Source organism: Archocentrus centrarchus, chromosome 21 (assembly GCF_007364275.1).
Source record: "Archocentrus centrarchus isolate MPI-CPG fArcCen1 chromosome 21, fArcCen1, whole genome shotgun sequence".
Lineage (NCBI taxonomy): Eukaryota > Metazoa > Chordata > Actinopteri > Cichliformes > Cichlidae > Archocentrus > Archocentrus centrarchus.
The window spans coordinates 33,115,633-33,136,721 of record NC_044366.1 but is presented as its reverse complement, the minus strand read 5'-3'; the positions used below and the strand labels follow the sequence as shown (position 1 = coordinate 33,136,721).

The following is a 21,089-nucleotide window of genomic DNA, read 5'->3' as shown; positions in this document are numbered from 1 at the left end:
ACAGGATGTAAGCAGACCCAGGTCAGATGGTGGAACACCTGGGCCATTTGGTCCAATTATAATGACCTTCGTTTTCTTTTCATTACAATCCAAGAAGTTCAGAGCCAGCCACACTCTGATATCTTTAAGACAATCTAACAAAGGTCTAAAGGAGTTAGGGTCTTTGCGCTTCAATGGTAAGTAAATCTGACAGTCATCTGCATAAAAATGAAATGACACATTATGTTTTCTTATAATGGAGCCAAGGGGGAGTAAATAAATGCTAAAAAGAAGGGGCCCGAGGATGGAACTTCTGTCAGTCACATATGACTTGAACCACTCCAGGGCAGTATCTCTAATGCCAACATAATGTTTTAGGCACAAAATTAAAATGTTATGAGCTACTGTATCAAAAGCCGCTGTTAGATCTAAAAGCTCGAGTATGACAGTCTCCTGAGTCAGCAGACCTCGCTGAAAAGAGCCGTGGTTGGCCAAAGTCTCCTGTCGCTTGCTAGATTGAGTGAAAACACAGCCTAGAGGAGGTGTAGGAGTCTAGTTTCCTTTCAGATCACTTGACTTCTTGATATATTCTGAAAGGCTGTGATGATTTTTGCACAGTCATGCCAAACCATTAATGCTCATAAGGTTCCTGGTTAAACACTCCAAAGCAAGAGAAACTCTGAAAATATGCAGTGTGACGCCTTCATTTAAACAGTTCTGTAACTTGGTTGAATAAAATTGCTCCTTTACTCTGTTGTGTTTCTAGATCCCCCCAAATCAATCCCCAGACCCTCATTCACCTGTAGTCAGCATAACAGAGCATGAGCTGCCAAATATTATGTGCTAACGCCTGTTAGATATAGATCAGTGGTTAGTCTGTAAACGCGTCTTCACTGTTTTTGAGAGCCATGTCCTTAACAACTGAAGATAAATCATTACCATTCTTATTATTCACACATAAGCTATTGTTGCATGCACCCTCAGGTTATCCCTTTTTCTCTCTGGATATTTGTATTCCGCAGCTTTCTTTCTCTGCCGTCTTTGTTTTTGTACCTTCCTCACTTTGGGAGAGGTGGAGACTTGTATTTTTTTTTTTTTTTTTCTCTTGTAATGTTTGCTGTGTCTCTGCTTTGTTCGCTTTAAACTGCAGACTCAGGAGTTTTCTCACAGCGCGCCACCAGAGCCCGTGTTCCCTGCGTCTACGTCCCCAATGTACTCGGCTGCATTAGCGTCTCGTGTACGCCGTTTTTGCTCCAATTTTTGTCACTTTAACATATCAGAATCAAAAGGCCCGGCAGCAGATGAGTGAAGGCTGTTTGAAACTCTACTGTCAGCAGCTGAATCAATTTGTGTCTCTCTACATGAGTGAGAAAGAGAGGGGGTAAGAACACAGGTTCCAGACATCCGACTGGCTCAGCTGTCAGTTATATGCTGTTTAACAATTCCTCCTGCATCAAGGTGACCATTCTTGTTTTTCCAGGATGGAAAGACGGGAAAATTAGTTGGTCGGCCAGTCAATCTGTGCTCTAATAGAGCGCGTGGTTTCAGGTTCCTCTGAGTGATTTCTTGTGACCCTCTGGCCTTTCGCCTAGTGCATTCTTCCTGTTGAGAGGCTCATTTTTGTCATGACATGGTAACTAACAGGAAAAAACCCTTTAAGGAATAGCTAAAAAGCTCCGTGTAATTAAAGTAGTATCCCTGTTTTTGGAAAGATTTCTGTTGAGCCCAGAAAAAGAGGTTAAGGGGCGCCCAGGTGGCTTAGTGGTAAAGCCGGCGAACACATACGTATCCCGCGTTGTGGTGTGGGCGGTGCGGGTTCGAGTCCCGGCCTGTCGCCAGTTTGCCTGCTTGTCTTCCCCTGTATCTTTCCCCCATTTCCTGTTTCCCTCCACTGCCAATAAAAGCCGCTGTGGCCAAAAATGCAAAAAAAAACCAAAGTGGTTAATTGTTTACAGTATAATAACTTTATTTAATAGCACCTTTAGATCAGAGTGTACAAAGTGATCTGACAGACAAGCAAAAGAAGAATACTAGGTTCAGACATAAGGGCCAAAAAAAGGTTTTAAAATGGAGTGGTGGGACTCAAATGGATATTAAGTTAATCATCATCATCATCATCATCATCATGGTGTTGCTGCATCGTTGGCAGGCCTTTAACGGAACATGGGATGTCTCCAACACACTGTGTCTTTGTGTGCCACTCCTTCTCACTTATCTCTGACTTCCTCCTCTCCTGCGGCTCTGTGCGAGGTGTAAACATGCTAATGACCTTCATTTATTGTCGATTCTCTTTAATGTCTCCTGCAGGCTGACATTTCATTATGGCTCCCGATAACATTAAGTCAGTTCCAGTCCTTAGCTTTTCAGTCCTCATTCATTCTCCTCATATCAGTCTCATGTGAGAATAAGTGTGTGATTATTTATTCATTACGTTTTTACCTTTGCAGGAATACAGGCACTGATTCTACTTTGTTGGAAGATGGCATTATTTAGCTGCATTTGTATTGTTTGTGCTGATATTTGGGGAACAGATTAGTCGGCTGCGACGTGAATCGACACGCTAGAAGTGGCGGGCTAATCTAATAACGCGAGAGAACGTGACTATCATCTCCAGCTGAGCAGAGCAGCCTGGTTTAAAGCAGCTTAGTGCTACTTCCTCTTTTGTTGCTTCCAATGACCTGCCTGACTGACATGCATGTATGCGAGGGTAGAGCTGGGTGTGAGTGATGCTGTAAACCCGTGTGTGTCGTAAAGCTGGTGACACTCACAGAATGAGACACGGGGTGAGTGATGCACTATGAAGTCAGGACAGAGTGCGGCCTGCAAATCACCTTTTACTACAGCAACACACACACAAACACACACAGATGCAAATAGATGGTGTGCAATATAGGGCAACCTATCTTTTTGATGCTACGGTAAATTCCCGCTGGTTACCCTGACATTGAATGCAGCAAATGTTTCTGCCTTTTGCCAGATCCTTTCACTCAGTCAGTTATTGTGTCAACAGAGGACGGCTATACCTGTGAGATCAGCTGAAGTGCAGGGAGTAAAGGTCGGGCGTTGTTGTGGGCTCATTAAATGCGTTTATTGCTGTGAACTGTGGGACTAAAGGTCACACGTTTGGAGCCGATTCCCTTTGCTCACCCCCGTATCTAGTTAACACACTTTCATGCACTTTAGCTCATGTACTACAGCTCCATTTTAGCACAATCAGGCAACCTTACACAGTGAATTTAAACCTGATAGGCGGTGGATGTGTTGGCTAAGCTCTCTTTTACAGTTTAAAGGCATTTTCACCCAACGAACCGCCACTCACTAGAAATTTTCTTTTTTGGTCCATTCTCTGTAAACCCTAGAGATGGCTGTGTAGGAAAATCCCAGAAGATCAGCAGTTCTGAAATACCAACAGCCGTGCCACGTTTAAAGTCACTTAAATCACATTTCTTCCCCGTTCTGATGTTCAGCAGGTTTTCTACATCCTTAAATCTCTGATTGTTGCCATGTGACTGGGTGATTAGATATTTGCGTTAATGAGCAGTTGAACACGTGGACCTAACAAAGTCACTGTTGAACATACACTGCTCAAAAGAAATTAAATGAACACTTTAAAAACTTATCAGATCTCAATGGGGGACACCTTATGGCAGTCTGGGTGCCGTTGCCTAGCCTGTAGAGGTCTGTGCCTCCCTCCGTGGATTTGCCTTCCCAGACCATCACTGGCCCACCACCAACCCGATCGTGCTGAACGATGTTACAGGCAGCATAAGGTTGTCCACGGCTTCCCCAGACCCTTTCACGTCTGTCACATGTGCTCAGGGTGAACCTGCTCTCATCCGTGAAACACACAGGGCACCAGCGGGTGGAGCTGCCAATTCTGGAATTCTATGGCAAATAAGATAAGATAAGAAATCCCTTTATTAGTCCCACGATGGGTAAATTCAGTGTAGCAGCTGCAAAGGTGTTGTACAGAGGATAAACAGTAACTAGGGTACAATAAAATAAAAAGTATGAGGTAAAATAAAATAAATAAAGTATAGAAAGTATAAGAGGTAAAGTAGAAAGTAGAATGATAAAAAAAAACGTGTATAAACGGTATGTACAGTATAGACCGTATGTACCAGTATAAATAATATGTACATAATGGAGGACAGAATATACCATATGAAGATTATCTTAAAAATAGGTTATTACATTGCACCTGTTTATTGCACTAAATAAATACCGAGCCTATTTGAAATGAGGTATATTGTACAGTGATAGTAATAATGAACACAGTAGACCACATCTTTATCTGGGAGTGCTGGTTAAAAAGTGTGACTGCTGCAGGGAGGAAAGACCTCCCCCAAACATTTGGGGTGCAGCACCTGAGTCTGGACCTCAGGCTCCTGAGCAGGTAGAGTCTGCTCTGACCTTTCTTATAAAGTGCAGTGGTGTTGTCTGACCAGTGCAATTTATTATTCAGGTGAACACCCAGGTACTTATAGGATGTAACTCTATCAATGTCCATTCCCAGGATGTTCACCGGTGTGGGGGGAGTGTGGCTGTGCCTGTGGAAATCCACCAGCAGCTCTCTGGTTTCTCCTGCATTGATCTGGAGGTGGTTCCTTTGGCACCAGTCTGAGAATCCCCATATTAGCTCTCTGTGTTCCTTGACATCCCCGTCATGTATGACACAGACCACAGATCACAGGCGCTTGGTCAAATCTGTTGAAGAATAAGTTCAAGTCATTCCCCTACTTTTGGTCCCCCTCAGCCTGCACACTGGAGTCTCTGAAGCCCCAGATCAGGCTTCTCCAGACTGTCCCAGTGTTGTTCTGCTGCAGATGGTCTTCCATCTTCTTCCTGTAGTTTTCCTTCCCTTCCCTGATCTTTCTCTTTAACTCCTGCTGCACAGCTTTAAGCTCCTCTCTGTTACCTGACCTGAAGGCTCTCTTCTTCTCCTTGAGAAGGGCCTTAATATCCAGATTTATCCACAGTTTGTTATTTGAAAAACACCGTACAGTCCTGGTGGGCACAGTGTTTTCAACACAAAAGTTAATATAGTCCGTAATGCAATTAGTGAGACCGTCAGTGTCCTCCCCATGTGGATCACACACAACGTCCTCTAGTGAGCACAGGGCCCACTAGAGGACGTTGGGCCCTCAGCCCACCCTCATGAAGTCTCTTTCTGATTGTTTGGTCAGAGCCATTCACACCAGTGGCTGCTGGAGGTCATTTTGGCAGTGCTCATCCTGTTCCTCCTTGCACAGAGGAGCAGATACCGGTCCTACTGATGGGTTAAGGACGTTTTACGGCCCTGTCCAGCTCTCCTCCATGCGCTTGAGACTGTGCTGGGAGACACAGCAAACCTTCTGGAGGAGTTGGATGACCTGTGCAACCTCTGTAGGGTCCAGGTATCACCTCATGCTACCAGCAGTGACACTGACCTTAGCCAAATGCAAGACTAGAGACAAAGCAGTCAGAAAAGATGTCCGAGGCCTAAACCTGTGAAACCATTCCTGCTTTGGGGGTTGTCTCATTGTTGCCCCTCTAGTGCAACTGTTGTTAATTTCATTAACACCAAAGCAGCTGAAACTGATTAACAACCCCCTCTGATAATTAACTGACCAGATCAATATCCAAGAAGCTTAATTGACTTAATTGAGCGTTAACTGAATTGCTAAACTCTGATTAAAAAAAGTTCCATTAATTTTTTTTTTTTTTTGAGCATTGTATATTGATTGATTTGTTTTACTGGGTTTCCTTTTTATTGCACAGCTTTTATTTCTGGTATCTGTGTTCATGTCCGGGCATGGCAGTACTTTGGTAATCTACACCCACATTTACATGTTGTAGTTGTGCCACTGTCACCAAGGGGCAGTTTCCACAATTTGTTGCACAGCTGGACACTTTTTTAAAGCTTTTTTTTTTAAACTTGAGAATCTTTGTACTGAAGTGAAACCAACAATAAAAACTTTCTGCTTCAGACGCCGTCTGTGCTTCTCTCAAAGATGTTTGTTTTTTTTTCCCCTCATGCTTCTTCCTCTCCTGTGCAAGCCAACGTTTCAGCCAATCAGCCTTTGTCATTACCACTGAATATCCATAATCCTTAATTCAGTGCAGGCACAGATCCCTGTAATGCTCTTATTTTAGATTTTAAAGTTGAACTGTTATTTTTTTTTTTTTTTTTTTATATAATTTTCTGACACAGAACCACAATTTTTAAGTGTGTATATTAAATATGGCCAAAGCTGCAAACACTGAGGTCAGTGTATGTGCAAGTATTCCCTGTGAGCCAGCAGCTCAGGCTTCAGACTGCTCTGAATGTTCAGTTTCAGTTTGTCTTTTTTTTTTTTTTCATGCTCTTGGCCATGTATGACATCAGTGAGGGCGGACATCCCTACCTGCTGTTCAGACTTTCTAACGAGGGGCATCCAATCATTTTTAAAGGGAGGGGAAATGAAGCTAAGAGGCTTGTTTTGGACAGAGGCTCAACATAAAATAATGACCATTTTGAACTGGAAATCATGAAATTTTACTCTAGTAGAGCCCAAAGAGAAACATATGGAGCCGGAAGCCAGCACAATGGGCCCCTTTTAAAATAAATTAAATAATAATGGACATTTATATATATATTTTAACATGGTTGTTATAGGATATGCAGTCTTATTCGTCCCATATTGCAAATAAATGTTTTTTGCCAAAGCTCTGCACACCTAGTTTCTAGTCTTTTTAAAGGTAAGAGTTTAATGGGGGTTTTCAGCAGCAGTAATCATCACTATAATTTGATAAGTAGGTAAACAATGTGATGTGACCTTGAAGAACCCATTTTGGGTAATTACTAAATGATGATGAGATGATAAATCATAATTGCAAAGAAAACCAAAACAACATATTGCTGTCATTTTTGAGTGACCTGTCCTCCATAATTTAGGAGGTACTGCAATAGGAATCCATGTAAGGCATGTTGAATCAAATGCTCTCATAAACAACCTTTACTTTTTCAAAAAGCTGGGTTACAAATGAGTAAAGGGGGGGGCACAAATGGGATTCACCCTCCCACTTTTCCTCCCCTCTTCCTGTCCATGCTTCTCTTCTCTTTCTGTCTCGCCACCCCCCCCCCCCCCCACTCGCTCTCATCCTCTTCCTGTTATTTCAGTGAGGGTGGCTAAAGTGTAGGAATGATCAGAACAGCTCATGTGCAGCTGACTTCTGTTCAGAGCCATAATGCCTGACACTGCGTGCAGCTGAGGCCCATTGAAAGCCAGAATGTCTCCTCCATGCACAGTTTGAGTTCTTATGAGACACCCTGTTCCGCCACTTCAGCTGTCTGTGGTTCAAAGCCCCCACCACTCCATCATCCTCTGCCTTCTTTCAGCCTTCCTTTGCCTCCTCGCCATCGGCAAATTTCTGCTTCCTGCTTTGAAGTGTGGCAAGCCAAGATTGTGCCTCTTACACCTTTTTTTAATGCTACTCATCATAAAAAAAAGGAAAATACTAACAAATAAAATAAACATTTGAAGTGGACTTATGTTCATTTCCAGTTCTCTATTTTTATTCTTTGACTCTACTAGAATGGCTTTGCAGGATTCACAGTATTCATATCATCCTGTCTGAAACAACCTGTTTTAGCAGCTCTCCACCTCCCTATAAGCCAACTTCCTGATTGGCTGCCTTTTGTAAACAGTGTGTCTGAGGCTGTGTGTTAGTGAGTGGGGAACCCAGTCACTGATATCATACTGACCCAAGAAACAGGAAAGTAATAAAGTTTTTGTCGTTTACACAACAACAGCATTTCCAGTCCCTGAAAACGATACAATTTGAAAACGGGTTCCAGAGTGGAGTTCAAGATTCTCATGGTCTAGTTCATAAGTGAGGGAAGAAGGGAGCAGCATCTATGGATGCTGTGGTTTTGGCATGTCCAACTGTGAGGAGACCCCCCCGGGCAGACCCAGAACCAGCTGGAGAGATTACTGGAGATCTCTGGCTGGATTGGAAACCCCCTCAATGTCCCCTTAATAGAGATGAATCTGTCTCTATTAATGTTCTACATACCACAGGCTTTTAAGGTGGCAGTAATTAAACCATTACTTAAAAAGCCATCACTTGGCCCAGCTGTCTTAGCTAATTATAGGCCAATCTCCAACCTTCCTTTTCTCTCAAAGATTCTTGAAAGAGTAGTTGTAAAACAGCTAACTGATCATCTGCAGAGGAACGGTTTATTTGAAGAGTTTCAGTCAGGTTTCAGAATTCATCACAGTACAGAAACAGCATTAGTGAAGGTTACAAAGGATCTTCTTACAGCCTCTGACAGTGGACTCATCTCTGTTCTTGTCCTGTTGGACCTCAGTGCAGCTTTGATACTGTTGACCATAACATTTTATTACAGAGATTAGAGCATACTATAGGTATTAAAGGTACTGCAGTGGTTTGAATCATATCTATTTAATAGATTTCCTTTTGTTGATGTAAATGAGGTTTCTTCCTGTTAAAAGGGAGTTTTTCCTTCCCACTGTTGCCAGGTGCTTGTGCATGGGGGGCATCTAATTATTGGGTTTTTCTCTGTCGTATTAGAGGGTCTTCACCTTACAATAGATAAAAGCTGTTCAGCCAAAATCGGCCATCATAAAAAGATAGTGTAGGCAGGGTAGAGTGAAGGCCAAGTGTGGCCCAAAAGTTGGACCTGGTGATCATGTAGTCATATGTAGTTATTAGAATGGCAGCTGGGACACAGCCACATGCTATAGACATGGGTTGGTGTGGAGGCATATGGAGATGCTGGGTTGTCACATTGAACAGCGCACCTGTCAGGATCGGCAGAAAGGGAATCGTTGCTTTCAAGTAAAACGCAGTGTGACATTTGCCTACTGGGATCATCAACACCGTACCTGAATGCATCCTCTGTCGATACCAATGGAGGATGCAAGCTGCTGCTGTGCTGCTAACACCAAAATAAATAGCCCTCTTCAGCTCACATGCTAAGAAAAAGTACTTAATGTCTCCTGCTGTGACATTTCTGGGTAACATTCAAATTCATCCTGAGTCCCAGTTTTAAACCCAAAGCAAACACACAGTTGAAAGCACGGAGCCAATGACTAAAAATGTTTAAGTCATTAAACGTCAATCCCTAATTGCTGTTTAATTTTCTGTCAGTTGACTAATCGCAGAATTTACAGTTAATTGCAGCTGTAATTGTAAGTGATGATATTGAATGGACTAAGTGAACTGCCTGCAGCTGAACACGAAGATGCTTTTGATGAAGCGTCACCTGTTTGATTTATATTCAAGCGATGCAGAATATGGCACAAACATTCAGAGATGAAATGAGTAGAATTTTGATGGATGAAGATCAAGGTCACTCCCTTTTATTTTCCTGGTCCTCTTCATGCAATTTTTTTTTTTATTTCCTCAAGTGAGCTACTTATTATTATCGTTACTTCCCATCTCACCGTCTCTTCTTTTTTTTTTTGTCCCAGCTCCTCTGGGGCCTCTTGTTCGCGGCTGTATAGAGTGCAGCCTCGAGCGAGTCCTGACATTTGCGGCGGGCGCTTCTGAGAGGTGGGTGGGACAGAGGTGAAGTGACTGGACTGAGGCGCAGAGGGCGATAAGGCGGCGGAGGAGATCCCGGCTGCATTACTAACGAGTTTTCTTTTTGATCTGATGCACCTGCTCCAACAAAGTTGAGCTTCAAACATCGTCCTGCTGGAGTTTAATTTCAGATAGACTTTTTGTGCCTCCAAGTGCCGACTTCCTGAAATGGAAAAATTCATTGTTTGCAAGCTGGTGTTATCTTTCAGTTGGAAAGTTAGATTTCCCCGTAGAGCCAGTCAGTTCTTCACAATCCGAAAGGCTTTAGAAAAAAGCTGGAAGAAAGCCATCGTCTGTGCCGCACTTTCCTGCCTTTCAGCGCACAGTGTATGTGGCTATAATCCTCACCCTGTACGCTAACATTTACTGTAAGCAGTCAACAGTTTCTTTCTTAAATAATTAGGCTGACACTTTGCTTCTTTAGGGTAAACAGGCTAATCACAAACAGCACCTCTTTCTAATTAAAACTATCACTCATCCTCAGATGCGCAAGTGAATAAAGTGATGGACAAACACATGGATTTAGCGAGTGAATGTGGAATTTATCACCTCCCTCTGAGTGTGTCTTGTTTAATTGCACTCAGAAGCCGCCCATAAAATAAATGACTATCATGGGATGTTGGGAAAAGAAAAAAAAAAAGAGCTGGAGCGTGCTGCATGCATGCACCAGGCGTAGAAACATTATACAATCATCCAGGTCAAAGTGGCGGTTTATTCAGCAACGCTGCTCATGGTGTTTATTTCAGTCTCAGTTTGATCTATGTTTACACCGCTCATGTGCGTGGAATTGGAAACGTGTGTGTGTGTGTGTGTGTGTGATTGGGCACTGTGCCGTCCTACCTCACCCTTCTGACGCTAAGCTGCTTTAGCTTGATCACCATCTGTTCAGCCAGTCTGTGTTTGTGCACAGAGACTCGCACTCCTCTTCACCCACTTGTGTGAACGCACGCACACACAAACTGGAGCAGCACTCCTTGCGTTCAGACCTCAGCCAGCCGCCCCGGCGCTGTCTGCTGCAGAGACGGTGTGCTGTTTAGCTGTGAAATGGGAGCTTTCACATTACCGCTGAGGCTGTGCTGAGTGCAATTTGCTGTGGGATGTGTAATTCACAGAAGGCTGCTGCAGGTAGTGAGTCGTACTGGAGGGTTAGCAGTGTCTCTGTGCTAGTTAAAAGCTGCTCTTCCGGTGAACCCAGCTGACTGTTGCATTTCCCAGTTCACCCACAGGACAGTGTGAAAAAGATCCACAGACACACATGGAGGTACTCAGCAGTGAGCAGTCATTTGGACAGTCACTTTTATTCAACTTCACACTGGCTCTCAAGCCATGATTTTTTTTTTTTGAATATGTGGGTCATCTTGACATGTGCTTTCATGATGGCTTGAGTTCAGGGTATTGTAACCAAGGCAACAGATGGCAGATGTCAACTTTTTATCTCCGTGCTAAAGCTGGGGACCAATATTCAAGTTTTTAAAAAAGGACAGCTTAATTATGACAGCATTCATAATTACAGTTATTATTCTCAGTATTGTAATCTCAGTTATTTAACACTATTATTAACAAGCTATAAAATCAGGCTCCCTTATACAGGGGATATTCTGGAACTTTAGATATAATTGAAATGAAGACGAATAAATAAAGGAAATTAGAAATGTATATAAGGAAAAAAAATGGCAGCTAAAGCTTTGAAATAAATGTAGTGGAGTAAGAGCTGCGCTGCATCCTGCAGGTTTCACTGCTAAAAAGATGGAGAGGCTGCTGTTTGCCTGCAGAAAGGTTTACAAGAAGCCTGCCGCATGTAAAGACGTAGCAGCTGATCTGCGTACAGAAGGCCTTCATGTAGAAGTAATATAATCATGATGTTTTTTCTTTATTTTGTTTTTAACCCAAGTTCTCATAAGAAAGAAGAAGAAAAATATTTACATACCTCCACTAATGACCAGGGTGAGTGCATAACACTCACTGTGATCATTTGGCTGCACAACCTGATGGAAAATCAGCATAATGGCTATACATACATATACATATGATTACCTCATGGTCTGAAGATCCAGTGTATTATTTCTGATCATGTGTGTCCTCTAAATACCGCCTTACTAACAGCTATCAGAGGAACAACACTGTGTTCCTGTTAATCTTACTCAGCATTGATGTAGCTGCTGACCTGTCCGTGCCAGTTCCCTGCTTTTCACCCCGGTGCATCCTGGGACAGCTTCCAGGAACCAGACATAGAAAGAACATGGATGGGATTATGTGCCTGCGTGTCTATTCTTATACATTCTTAGCCACTGCTTCATTTGTCTGAATCTGCACCAGCTCCCCTCCCTCCCTCCCTCCTCGCTGCTGCTAAACCTCACGCTGCCAACACATTCACTTTTTAATCACACATCAATACACATTATTCCTCGGTGTGTCCGGGTCAGTTCAAACCTATTACCTGAGTGCAGCTGCAGCCAGGAGCTGTATTTAGCCGGCGTCCTCCTGCTGTAGTGCACTGTAACCCTGACCTGCTGGCTTGTTAATTCTGAACCTTGAGTGGTAGACCTCTGTTTATCCCAGTGACCGAACTGGCTGATGCACTCGCTCTGCAGGAGGGATGATTCATGGTGTGGGCCTCAGCAGTGAGAACCAAAGTCCAGCTCTGGCTTCACTGCACATGCTGATATTCTGCTGCACACAGTGTTTACTCTTCTTCCTTATTTCTTTATGCCTCTTGTGTTAATATTCCAACACAACTTTGTTGCATCAAACAATCAAAAAAAAAGGCTTTTTGTCATCACATAATTTTCTAACAGTTCACTAGCGGTAAATCGATGTGACACAACAGAGGCATAGGCCTAATGGAGCCTTCTCTCCCCTTAATGCAGCTAGCATGAAAAGTTTAAAATTAATTATGCATCAAATGACTGTACATATGCGGTCACACACAGTAATGAACACTGATTCGTCACATGACTCTGAAGGCCCCCTCCATCAGCTCTATGGAGCAGTTCAGCCTTTTTCACTTTGCTCATTTGGTTTTACAGCCCACATCTTTAGCTGGTCAACAGCTGCAGGTTTCTGCATTGAAGCTGTAAAAAGCCACCTTTGTCACCTTTGCGCACCATAAAGTAAAGATTTAGTATCCACAGAGCAGACGCTTCCCCCTGGAGTTTCTAGAGACCAAAAACAAGACAAAAAAAAAAAGGAACAAGTCAATATTAGGAGGGCACAGGAATGATGGAGGAAAGTGCGAGCTACGGAATTTTGTGGGTAGTCTGTAGGTGCTGCTGTGTGCTTTTAGAGACCCATATCTACATGTCACCGGGGGGCAGTGACAAAAACATATGCAGCAACACAGTGTTTGAGCTGTTGGTCCTTTAGCTTTGCCTCAGACGAGGAGGACAGAAACTGTATTTGAAGAAGAAGTTCTTTGTGGATAAGTGAAACAGTGTTTGTCCACTGCAGCCATCCTCTGTGCATTTTTATACAAACTCACCCGTCATTCCGTTTCCCGATCAACTCGGCCGTTCACTAAGTTGGCATTAAAAAATACGCATATCCGGCCATCGGGCTGCAGAATGTGGTTACTTTTCAAAAGACTGTGCGCAAGTGCCTGCATGTGCGTTGACATCCTGCAGGCCCTTTCTCCGTGTAGCTAAACACCAACCCAAGAACGTAAGCTCCACAGAAGTGTGTCAGTCACCACAGCTGTGAAGTGAAAATGTGATATCGTGACAGCCCTCCCGTACACGCTGAGAAATGACTCTCGGGATGCCGTGGGAGACCCACAGACGCTGCTCATCACGGCACCGTTTGACACCCTGGGGATACGAAGGAGCTGCTTCATCAGCTTGTTTCTGCTGCCACCATGTGGCCCAAAACTCAGTTATTGTTAGCTTAATGAGTTCTCAGTAATAAGCTACATGTCCTCTTTTTTTAAATTTTTTTTTATGTGTTCTTCAGGGGTCCCTTCAGTGTGGTGAGGAGATGCATCAACAGAGAGACGGGGCAGCAATTTGCTGTCAAAATCGTGGATGTGGCCCAGTTCACCTCCAGTCCTGGCCTCAGCACAGAGGGTAAGAGATCACATTTCTTCAGCCTGTTACTCACTGTCTGCTGTTTGCAGTTGTTCCAAAGTATAACTGGAGGTAATTGCTTTAATTCGCCGACTTAAATACTGAAAGTTGATGTGGAGGCGAGGTCAGATGCGTGCCCTTGTTTGTGTGTGTGTGTGTGTGGGTTTTGTTTGTTTTTTGTTTCCTCTGAGCACACTTGCTCTTCTAAAAACAGAGCTACTTTTCATTCACTCGGTTGCTCACAGCCACACTAGGGAGATTCCCAGTTCAGTCGTAGTCATCTGATGTTGTCTCAGGGCTTTTCCGTTGAAGCAGTTAATTACTGAGCCATTCCGAGGGCACCTTGAGAGCAACTGTTCAGGAAAGAAGTGCACTCTCTGCACTGTACGCTGATTTTAGCTTAGATTTCACTGAAACTTTCCAAATCCATGCATGACACTAAAACATCATTTTCATACTGTCGATAATACTTTAAGTAACATTGGATTCGTTTACAGACATGTAGAAAATGCACATGAAAACCATTAAAGGTAACAAAAATGTTAAAGCCTCCATATATTATGTTCTACAAGGTTTAATGTATGGATGTATTGTGGCTCCAGTCCAGAAAAGACTGTCAAGTATTGTCTAGACAAAACATGCAGCGGTCTTATCGGATATCTCCCACAGGCTGAGGGAGAGGCGGAGGGAACGGATGAGAGAACAAGAGAGGAGGAGAGATTGAATTAAAGATATTTATGGGGTGGAGTTAGGGGCGATAAGACAGAAACTATTAGGTGAGCTGAGAAAGCTGGGGAGAGATGGTAGAAAGAGAATTCAAGCAGTATTGGTATAAATACTGGTATAGAACAGGTATATGTGGAAAGCAGTAAAAGCACCTGCAGTGGTGTACAGGTACTCTCTGCCATGAAGGTGCCGGATCAATGATACTGTTTAACCTGTTAACCTAAAACAATAGAGGCAGCAGAATGGAGCACAGGTTTCACACCATAGGAACAAGCATTTATTCACTGAGATTTCCAGTATGCTTATTTTATCATTTGTATGCAACACAAATACAAACTAAGCACAATGATGCCTTTGTTGGTTTGTTGCTGGGTTTCAAAAACAGCGGCTTTGATTCTTGTGAAGGAGTCGCACTCATGACTCATCCCCGCCTGGCCAATCAGCGGCACGCATTCTGTTGACGTCACATTTTCGGATCGACTCGGCGTGCTTGGAACCTCGGCTAAGTAGGTATTAAAAAGTACCTGGTACCAGGTAATAGCACCCAATGGAACAAAGCTGAGCCGAGTCACGTTGAGCTGAGTAGGTACTGGTGGAAAAGCAGGATTAGATTCAGTATTGATACCTGTGATAACCTATTGAAATTGTGTCATTTTAATGTAAATTTTCTGTGACTGATATTTTCATTCAGGCCCCTCCCTGAGCCTGGTTCTGCTTCCTGTTAAAAAGGAGTTCTTCCTCCCCACTGTTACCAAGTGCTTGCTCATAGAGGGTCCTCTGATTGTTCTGTCTCTAAAATTGTGGGGTCTTTGTGAAGTCTCCATATGAGTAAAACTGACATTTGATACTTAGATATTTAGGATCAGTGAACCAGCCTGTAAAACAAAATGAATATTTGGTGAGGTTCACGGTGATCGTACCTTCTTTTGCCTTTGGCCTTCTTTTCCATCTGACACACATTTTAAAAAGCCTGCTATTTTCAAGTTGAGGATATTTAGTTGTGCTTTACACTTTCCTATTCCTCCTCAGTGTATTGCCATTGAAATAGCTGGCGAGTCTTTGGCCGTGCGACCGTGCATACATGCTATGAGCTCGAGACAATTAATGATTCTCAGAGGGGTTTACTGCCACGTTACACAGTAGCTTTCTTTACCTCCTGTAATCCATTCTCACTGATCTGAGCTACATAATCCAGCATGAGACTCTGTAGTTTAATAAAGCCTCAATACAGCAGACATAACATGCTCAGTCAATTATGCAGTGTGACTTTAGAGTGCGGCTTTTAAAGTAAAGTCTGTCGAAAGCTACAGATCTCATTTTTGCTCATGGTGTGAGATCATTAAAGAAGTGGTTGCTTCTGCTTTTTGAGTCTAGTTTTGTGACACACAGTAACCTACAAAATGTTTCATAAAGGAAAAAAGTTTAATGGCAGTCTAGAAAAGCAGAGAGACGATGGCAAAGCCGAGAGAAGCAGGGTGTGTAGGTCTGCTCTCCTAATGAGAATCTCACATGCTGGGGTCCATACTGAGGTCAAGTCCCGATCAGACACACCTGAAAATACTGCTTACACTTAAAAAAATATCCGCATGAAACTTTAACATCCCATTCTACATTTACATTAAAGCAAAAATAGTATGCAGACTATTTTCCATCCTCATAAATACAGGTCATTAGTAATTATTGATATCAGGAGGTTCAAGATCTGCATATTTATTCTGGTTACAAATAAAACAGGGCACAGTTAATGACTCAGTGTGTGTGTGTGTGTGTGTGTGTGTGTGTGTGTGTGTGTGTGTGTGTGTGTGTGTGTGTGTGTGTGTGTGTGTGTGTGTACTGAAACAAAATGGAATGTTTTCATGTCTCACCCTCTTGTTTACTTATTAAATAGAAACATTACTTGAGAGGAAAAATTAAAATGCTTGTTAGATGAAGAGCTTTTTCCCTCGCTGAGTGCAGGCCTACCATTGAACTACACAAAACCGTAACACACATCTGACTGAACAGTCAGTCAGTTAGAAAAGATGCAAAACCCACACTGAAATTAAAGTGATGAAAAATGATGTACATGCATTTTTCATAATACATGTTTATTTGTACAATAGTGACAAAACAAACAGGAAATAAACAACATAACATCGATCTGCTCCTCTCGTGCTACACAAGGCGAACCAAAGTGTCAAACCTTCTCCAGGAAACATGGGCAAGCAGAACGAAGTTTTTAAAAATGTATTTCTGTTCTGCAGCACTGTGCATAAATCTTGAACCACCCCTCATTTCTTTGTATTTTGTTTCCAAGGAGCCAGACTTTGTTGTAGTTGAGCCATAGTTCTCCAGGCTTTTTGAAGGTCTTTCAGAGTTTTTCGTTGGGCATTGGCTGCTTTTTCACTTATTTTCAGCCCACTCCTTGTACCTGAGCATTTTCAGAGGGATAGTTCTTTAAAGCCGCATAACTCTGACCTATGAATCATTCAAACTTTAAAAAAAGCAACAAACTCAAAGGCTGAACCAGTGTTGAGTCTACACTTAACAGACTTAACAACCAATTTTAAATTGTATCTTTAGGCACTTTGTTACTGGCAGCCTGTTAGAAAAACACAGAATTTGTTCACATTTATTTGGTTAAATCTATGAATCATGTCAAAGATAACACAGTTTTGACAGATAAAATAGTGTTTTTGCACCAGAAAGATGATTTGCTAAGAGCTGTTAACGTTAACTATCTCAGCATGGTGTGTGCAGTGTGTCCTGGACACTGGACAAGTGGAGGACAAAAGAAGTCGTCTCAGGCATAAAAACTATCTACAGCAGATGAACAGTGCCTGAAAGTAAGGTCCTTAAGAAATAAGCGGGTAAAAATCCAGCACAGACCTGACGGAGGACCTGAGAGATGCAGCTGGCTCTTCACAGTTGATCCATCTACTGTTCGCTGAGGCCTCATCAGAAAGGGTCTCAAGAAGCCATGCTTAAGGAAGGGATTTCCCTTGCTGCCGGGCTTTAGAAGGGTGCGTTTGATTCTGGTGAAAGAGGCGCTCTCGTGACTGCCTGGTCGGCTTTCACCGTTGTCTCAAACTGCTTCGTAGTCCATCAGAAATTTTTTGGCACCAGCTGCTTAATTAAAGGTCAGCGAATGTCAGGAGGCTTCAGTCTCAATCAGTGAGATTCTGTTTTCACACTTTTTTTCCTTCCTTCATCAGTTCTGTGAATACGAGTCTGTGCCAGGAACAATAAAGAGGAAGTCAGACATGATTTTAAATAGAAAAACACAGAAAGCAGTATTTGCTTGAAGGCACTTGATACTGTTTGAGTTTTTTTGATTAGTGGTCTATAAAGTCATAAATGTTGAGCTACTAAAAAAGTAAAGTGCAGTGAAGATGAATGAACTTTAAATACTGTAGATCACAGTATCCTGCTGTCTTGTCTGGCACAGCGTGCAGGCATCTGTAGCTGAAATCATATTTGGAGAACAGAAGCTTCTCCGGGAGCCTTGCCGCGTTTTCAGCCTCAGCCGCTTCCCTGACCTGTGGAGTCCCGCAGGGATCCTGTTCTTTTATTTGTTACCCCCGTTCACATTAGGATCTAGTTTCAGATGGCACGTCTCTCTTTGCAGTGAGGATGGCACCTGGTTTTACCATTGAAGTCCATTAACTCAAAGTCCCAGCAGTCGCTGTCGAGTTGAGAGGACCTAAAACCCTGGATGTCCTTAAACATTCTTAACCTGGACAGGAGCAAAACTGCGGTTCTGTTGTTTGATATTTGGAGACAGCCAGTGCTGCTGATTTGAACTTTTACATTTATTCTCCAGTAAAAAATAAATAAATTAAAAATCTGGATGTGATTTTTAAACAATGTGTTGAAATAATTAGTTCAGTTTTCAAGGCCAGTTTCTTCCAGGAAAGATGAAATCATTCGTCTCTTTTAAAGACCTGCAGGTATTTTCGCTCTGTGCAAAGAAACCGTAGCACCTGAGGACAAAATGCTGCTAGCTGTCAGCCGCTGTTTTGGACTTTCAGCAGGGATACTTCCACAGAGCCACACACTTTTTTATTTTTTTAAACCACCTGTTGTGAGACTCACATTTACTATATTTACTATATTACTATGACAGCTACTAGGACATATTCTGCCCTGTGCAAAATCAAATCCTGGCAAAAAAAGTTCAAAAGTTTTTGTTCATCAAGATGATTTTTTTCTATGAACAGCTTTCGGCGCCAGTATTGTGAGATACATCTTAATTTTAAGAGAAAAACTGCATACGTATAATGTCTGTGATGCAGAGTAACAGAAACATTGTACAATGGATGTTTTGTCTGTTTTTCTGATAATACACTTGAGAAAATCTCAAAAATGGCATTTTTTTAATAAACTTTCAAAGGTCACATCAGCATGTTCGGTAGGCGGCTGGTCAAAACTGTGTTACCTGCCCTTTGGTAACAGTCTCACCTGAAAGCCAAGATTCCTTCTGTGTCTAAATAATGTTCTCATATAGTCATATTTGAGCACTCATTGAATGTAGCACAAGGCCACAGAAAAACAGCATTAATGTTCAGATGTTTTATATCATAGATTGGATATGTCACACTGATCAAACAGCTTTAGGTCCTGAAGAAGGTTTGCAGTGTGAGCGAGGAGACGGGCCTGCATCACAGAGGGTCGCGGGATCGATGGATGTGCTGCCTGTTGAGCTCTTGCCAGTTTTCTTTGGGATAAGATGCAATATCCAGTTTGCTCACTTTGCTAAACTTTAGAGCGGACCATCTGCGAGCTCATATTGCAAAGCTTTTGGAAGAAAACTCATTATGTGGCAGAAGAGATGGGATAAAAATGCTGTGCTGTCTGACAGAAAGTGGGACATCTTGTCACCCTAATAGCTACTGAATAGGGCTACCTAGCTGCTGCCGGTCCTCACATCCGGCAGCTGATGTTGGGAGCATAAATCACGGCAGATAATTGGACACCATCACGATCAAAGTTCCATCAAAGGATGAGCTAACTGGAGTTTGCTGATGTATTTTTAACTCCGTGGTGCAGTGGGGGAGTGGAGGGTTTGGACTGGTGAAGGGCCTCTGTGTGAGTCCCTGAGTGTGCAGCTCTACTACAAGATGCTCTGCAGCGAGGGTTTCTGTGGGGGAGGTTTAGCACAAAGCTGGAGCCTTCCTCTTTTTTTCACAGTCATCTTATTTTTAAACTGTAGCTTCTGTTAAGGTCTGAATGCAGCAACGGTTTCTGCAAGTTTGTGTTTAATGCCACTGGCAACAAATATATTAAAGACGTGCTGATTTCGAAGCACAAACTGGAGCTATGGTTGGTCATTCTCCTTTTTATTCTTCGTGCACAGCAGCTGCTAACAAAGTTGTGGCAGAATAGATCCTTTACATCAGGGAACGTTAAGGAGGGAGAGGATTTGTTTGATAAATCACTCCTAATCATGTGCCAACAAAATGATGTCATTACTCTGTGCATGTTCTATTCTTCGTCATCTCTCTTCTCAGGAACTTTTCCTCACACGATGCAGACGATCACTAAAAAATGTGCACTGGCTTTCTGTCTGTGTGTATGTGCACTCTTACAGTGTGCTACATGGTTAGCATGCTCCCCAGCCTCTCCCCTGCACTGCTCAGGAATCCATCAAACTCTGCACTCCCTCCAGACGCCAGCCGGCTGTTCTCATTGTTGATTTGTTTGTTTGTTTTTTATTCCCCCCTCCGCTTTTGTTGCCTGTAGAAATCAGAGCAGTTTCACTTGAGCGGGCATCTGTAACGCAGCACCACAGTAATCAAGCTGCCTCGCATGTACACGCGCGCACACACACACACACAAACGCCCTGCGTGGAGCTCTGACCAAGGGAAGTGGGTCAAATGGTTCGTGTCTTGGCAATGGATTGGTCAGCAGAGGCCTGGTACAAAGACACACACACACACACACACACACACGCACACACCAGCTTATTTCTCTTCAGCCTGTCCGGAGGTCTGTCTGATGAATAGGTCAGCCCTCTGAGGGGAGGACAGAGAAAAGCAAGCCAGAGAATGAACAAAATTCATCATGTGCCATCGCCTACTCACTTCCCTCCACCTCCTTTCATTTTTCCACCTCCCTGATTCCTTCTCACCCCCCCCCCCCCCCTTTTTTTTTCTTTACAGATCTCCACTCTTCATTTCCTTTTTCCTCCCCTCTTTCTCCCCGTGGTGTGTCTTTTCTTACAACCTTAATTTTACTCTCCCGTCTTCGTCCTGAACCATAACAGCTCCAGCACTGTGCTTGTGTGGTTTTTCCAATCTTTTTATTAGATTGCCGTGACATCTTGTCCCGACTATCCGCAAAACCCCAGTTGGGTCTCACATGACACACACGCGGACACGCACACTCAAACTCACACACCTACGGCTCTGTGTGATAGCAAAGCCTCCTTCCGATGCAGACTTTGACTCCCAGCAGGAGGAACAGGGATCACTGTAGAGATCACATCTGTTTATCACCTCCTCTCTCTTCGTCTCCCTCTCTTTTCCCTCTCCATCCCGCTGTCCCTTTTTTTTTTTATCGTTTTCTTCCCTTTCAGCACCAACTTTATAACTTTAATTCATCCTTGTGTTTTTTTTCCTAAGCAGTCCACAGCTAGCAGCAGATTGTCTGCACACAGACACTGCATGAAAAGCAGAGGGCGTAAACATGTAAACAGTGGGAATAAGATGTATTTCCCCACTGCAGCCGAGGATGCTCAGATGTTTTTTTTTTTAAATTGTGCCAAACAGCAGCAC

At 43.0% G+C, this 21,089-nt stretch overlaps 1 protein-coding gene across 10 annotated transcripts in view; it reads left to right on the top strand.

Moving 5' to 3' along the window:
• caska (calcium/calmodulin-dependent serine protein kinase a) overlaps positions 1-21,089 on the top strand; it is a 166,849-nt gene that overhangs the window by 46,925 nt on the left and 98,835 nt on the right. For all 10 annotated transcript variants that reach the window (XM_030759051.1, XM_030759049.1, XM_030759053.1 and 7 more), the window contains exon 2: positions 13,495-13,607. In XM_030759051.1, the coding sequence (XP_030614911.1) occupies positions 13,495-13,607 (113 nt within the window). The remainder of the gene's footprint in view (positions 1-13,494; positions 13,608-21,089) is intronic.